The following is a 4,530-nucleotide window of genomic DNA, read 5'->3' on the forward strand; positions in this document are numbered from 1 at the left end:
CTAGAAAGAGAAAAATAGTAGCTGGTTAAGCAAACTGCTGAGAAAAATCGGCAACCGGTAGGACGCGGAGATCTGTAGGCAATGGGTGGGAAACCACCCCATTGCGTGGCGCATAAAACAAGTGTCGTCAAACTAACTCTCGCCATCACTCCCTTTCAGCAAGAGAGTCCACAAAGAAGTACTCGCAGCGATCGTACGTATCTTCATTGCATATACACTTTGAGCAATACATCTTTGAATATTATGCATCGATCTTTTTCCTTTTCTTTTTGTGATGGTAATTCTTGACCCGTCATTTTCTATCGTGTAGAATCGACGCGGCAGTCAGACCATAGTTGTGGCTCCGGAAGAGCCTCATGCAGAAAGTCTACTCTTACACCTGGAAATGTACAAGAAGTTGAAACACTAGTAGGAGTGCCGTGTACCGGCCAAGTAATCACAGCCCCGCAAAAATTTCAACATACGCAACTCAAATTTCACAACGTGTTTACACCTCTGTACCCCATCTGTACGTACTATCAGTACACTACGCTAGTTTCACGTCTCGAGACCCCATCGACGACCCGGGATACCGGGACGGGCGTACACACATTTGTTCCAGCTAGTTGTTCCACCGCCCACGCGATCCAAACGGAGTCCCGATCGACGAGGTCTATCTCCCGGCGGTGCCGCCGCCGCGGGCGACCACGGCGCTGCCGTAGTCCTCGACCGGCACGGAATTGCGCTTGATGAACTCGAGGCACTCGGCGATGGCCTGCGCGTAGAAGGAGTTGGTCCGCATGAACGACGCCGCCCTCCTCGGCGCCTGCTGCTGCTGCTGCTTGTGCTTGCTGGCCGCCGCCTCGCCGCCCGGGGGGCACCACCGCTGCGACCCGTTGCCGCCCACGAGCGTCCTCGCGCTGCCGTTCCGCGGGCAGGAGCCGCCGCCTCTCCTGGAGAGCCTCCTGGCGAGGTGGCGCGCCTGGCGGCCGACGAGGCCCAGGAACGTGAGCAGCTTGGCCCGCAGCCGCCGCACCGAGAACCGGTTCCTCGCGCCGAGCCGGAACCCCCTCGCCGGCCGCCACCTCCGGCCGAAGCCGAAGCCGATGCCGAGCCTCGCGTAGCTCTCCTCCGGCGCCGGCGACAGGCTCATCCTGTGCGTCGTGATGTGCCTGTCCTGTTCACCAGTACGTGGCGTGCGTGCGCGCGCTCTGGTGCGTGTGCGTCCTCCTGGCTGGCCTGCGCGTGATGATCTGATTCTGGTGCTGGTGCTGGTGCTGGTGCTGGTGGTGGTCAAGTGGCGCGGCAGGGTGGGTATATATGTCCGGTCGGGGCGAGGGAACAAGGCAGGAAGGTAGGTTTGAATCGGGACTTTTTTGGCGAGAGCGACGCGGGATCCCGGCCGGGACATGACAAGATTACACAGCCTATTAGTTTACGGTGCTGATGCTGGGGAGAAGGCATTACGGACAAGCAAAAGCCAGGCACTATGACGTGTCCGTGTAAAATGTGATGGGAACCTCTTAGCAGGGCCGGTCCTGAGATTTTAGGGGCCCGGGGCAAGACAACAAAAAGGGGCCCTAAAGCTAAAATTTTCTCTATTTCAATTGCAACTAAATACTCGATGCACTATATTTATGTTGCCTTGTCATGTAGACTATACAACAAACCAAGGTCATAAACATGCACAGAAAAAATGGTTGCTCTTCTCAGTCGGCACTTATATGTTTCAGTTATGTTCGTACCTATTCTTCAATAGTAACTAAAGGCATTCCTCGGAATTTCTAGCAGAAGTACTTGTATGATCTGTTCTAGAAAAATCAATACTATCTCCTTTCTGATTGTCAATCAACCCATATGCAAGTTTGTTTTCTTCACTCATTATCAAATGGATACTTTCTAGATAACATCTTACTAATTAGCACACAAACATATGATACACGAAATTAAAAGTACTATTAATTAAATAAATATAAAATTTTGCTAAGAAAGGCTTGGAACAAGGTACCTGGATGGATGTAAAATTAGAAAATTGCAAGATATTGCTGCTGCTTATTAGTCACGGACAAAAATCCAAGCTCCACTTTTGTAATGCCAACCAACACAAGAAATTGAAGTGTGAGAAAGAAATATGTATGGGAATGATCTTCATGAAACGAATGAATGATCTACATGAAGTTCATAGAAAAAGAGGAATTTGCATTGAAGAGGAGGTTGATCGGAATCTAGAAAATGGCATTACCTTCTTCCATTAATCACGTGTAGCAACAGAAAATCACGATTAGAATACACAGCCGGGGACGCAGCCGGAATCAGCCGGAAACGCTGATCCGTTGCCAATTGTGAAGCGGACTAGAAGGCGAGAAGATAGCGCCCGTGCGGCAAGTCTAGAAGATGGCGATCTATTATCTTTTTTTCTCTGGTTTCTTTGGAATCAGTCGATCTGTTGCATGGGCAACATCATGTACGTATATGGAAACCCCATCGGGGGCCCCTTCATACGGGGGCCCGGGGCGGCCGCCCCTCCTGCCCCCCCCTCAGGGCCGGCCCTGCCTCTTAGTGTGCTGTGCGCTGCCGCACTGGTATATTACGACCAGGTTGGGCGGTGGACGGACGGACCAAGCACTACTGGGCATGCATGCGTGCTGCAGTGACTGCTGAACATGCCAGCGAGCTGGAGTGAGCTTGGCTGGGTGGACGATCGACACAGTCACACGGGTGGTTAATCTGAATTAACAAGTGGTGACCGGACGGATCTGTCACGAAATCCCTGGGCACGCGGTATATTCAGGAGGTGGATATGCATGCGCATGGAAACAACAGGGCACGCCCCAGTTGCACGCAGACAGTTTGATTCCTTGCCTCCCCCGGATCACCGTGCGCGCGGGTGATCGATGCGGGCAGCGCGGATACACGCTGGTGTCCAGCTGCTGCTCATGCTGCCCTTGTCCTGCCCAGGGCCAAATCTTTTCCTGTGATACACTGCTAGCATGCTGGTCACCGCGGTGACGTTGCGTTGCATGCCCTCGGGGTTACTCGATCTGATCGGTGATCTTCTTCTCCGTAGATGAAAATCAGTTCAACGAATTCGATTGCTTCGCACGCGTTTCAATCACATGGCGAAATCCGACGTGAAATTAAGGTTAGCGATCAACAAGTAGAGGTCCGGAGCGCGCCACGCCGGCACGGGTGCGCGCACCGCCCGCGCCTGCCGAGCAAGGGTGCGTCATGCATGCGGGGGTGGGTGCGGCGAGGCGGGGAAACGGGTGGTGGCCGGCGCGCGATCGAGCGTGACCCACGCCCGCAGTCCGCACGCATGCACCGCGGCAGCCGAGGTTGTCGTCGCTGGTGCTGGCGGCTGCGGCCTACGGCTTCCCCAGGGCAGGCGCTGCGCCGGAATCTGGGCGATTCGGCGCGACCTCGCGCGGGGTGTGTCGTTCGGTGGCCGCTCACCTACGACCGCCCGGGCGCCCGGGCCGGTGTGTGAAGGGGACACGCTTCCCAGGGGAGAAGGAGGGGAGGCCGGAGTGAAGGGGACACGTGTGGCGGTGCCGGCGTCCATGTCGTCTTGCCGTTTTCTTTTTGCTTGCGTAGGCTGCAGGTGTTGGTGAGCGAGGCACCACGTGTTCCAGCGGGCACGCGAGGTGACTAAGAAACGAAATGGGGTTCGGGAGGAGGATTGTTTAGGACCTTTTGGCCGGAGTTTGTGATGATGAATTTGACTCCGGAGTGAAGAAGGACGGAGAACGTATGGTTGCTTCGCTCCCCATCCACGCGCTTAATCATGCTGTTCTTCTTCTTCTCGTTCGGAAATGAATAATGGGAAATGCGCACGTTCGCTCTCCTTATTTTAGGGCTTTGCTCCTGGGATCTGATCTGCGCTGGCGGTCTTCGCCCCTTGCCTCTTCACTGCCTCGAGGCCTGGCGGCGTGTGTTCACGGGTGGTCTGAACGTACAGGGGTTGTATCTGTGAATTTAGGGATCCGGTACGAAAACTAGTACTCCCTCATTTTCATAACTAGATGGTTCCCCCACGTTGTTGCGGGGAAATATTACCTATAATTGATGTTTTACTATGCAAACTGAGTGTCCTAAAAAGATTTGCAGAATGATTTGGAAATGATTTTGGTCTGACAACAGTCTTTGGAATGATGCATGACTATAACGCTACTCCCTATGTCCCATAATGTAAGAACGTTTTTCAAACTATGTATAGTTTGAAAAACGTTCTTATATTATGGGACGAAGGGAGTATATAGATAAGTAATATTGATCCTTCTACTTATTTCATTCAAAGTTTGGACAATAGATAAACAATCTGAATGTGGGATTATATTGTCATCACCCATGGAACCAACTGGTTTAAAGCTTCACTATAAGCTACCAAGTCGGCCTTATCCGCAAGGGAAAAAACTTTCAAGCTACAACAGAAACATCACCACCTTGGTATACCATATAAACACAAATTGCGAGATCAATAGTAGTTTATTTCAAAAAGGTAGGGCTACAATCCAACGGCAAGAGTTACTCAATACATGGGGTCCTCTGTCG

At 52.5% G+C, this 4,530-nt stretch overlaps 1 protein-coding gene across 1 annotated transcript; it reads right to left on the minus strand.

The window, feature by feature from the left end:
* Window positions 1–357: 357 nt before the first annotated feature.
* On the minus strand, window positions 358–1,237 carry LOC119326131. The gene has a single exon (XM_037599835.1). It carries the CDS (start codon window positions 1,130–1,132, stop codon window positions 653–655), a length of 480 nt encoding a protein of 159 aa, XP_037455732.1. The 5' UTR covers window positions 1,133–1,237; the 3' UTR covers window positions 358–652.
* Window positions 1,238–4,530: the final 3,293 nt, after the last annotated feature.

This window comes from Triticum dicoccoides, chromosome 6B, assembly GCF_002162155.2.
Source record: "Triticum dicoccoides isolate Atlit2015 ecotype Zavitan chromosome 6B, WEW_v2.0, whole genome shotgun sequence".
Classification (NCBI taxonomy): Eukaryota; Viridiplantae; Streptophyta; class Magnoliopsida; order Poales; family Poaceae; genus Triticum; species Triticum dicoccoides.

Bases quoted from the DNA above. Each gene is read 5' to 3' on its own strand.
- LOC119326131 (XM_037599835.1), bottom strand. From the start codon at position 1,132: ATGAGCCTGTCGCCGGCGCCGGAGGAGAGCTACGCGAGGCTCGGCATC.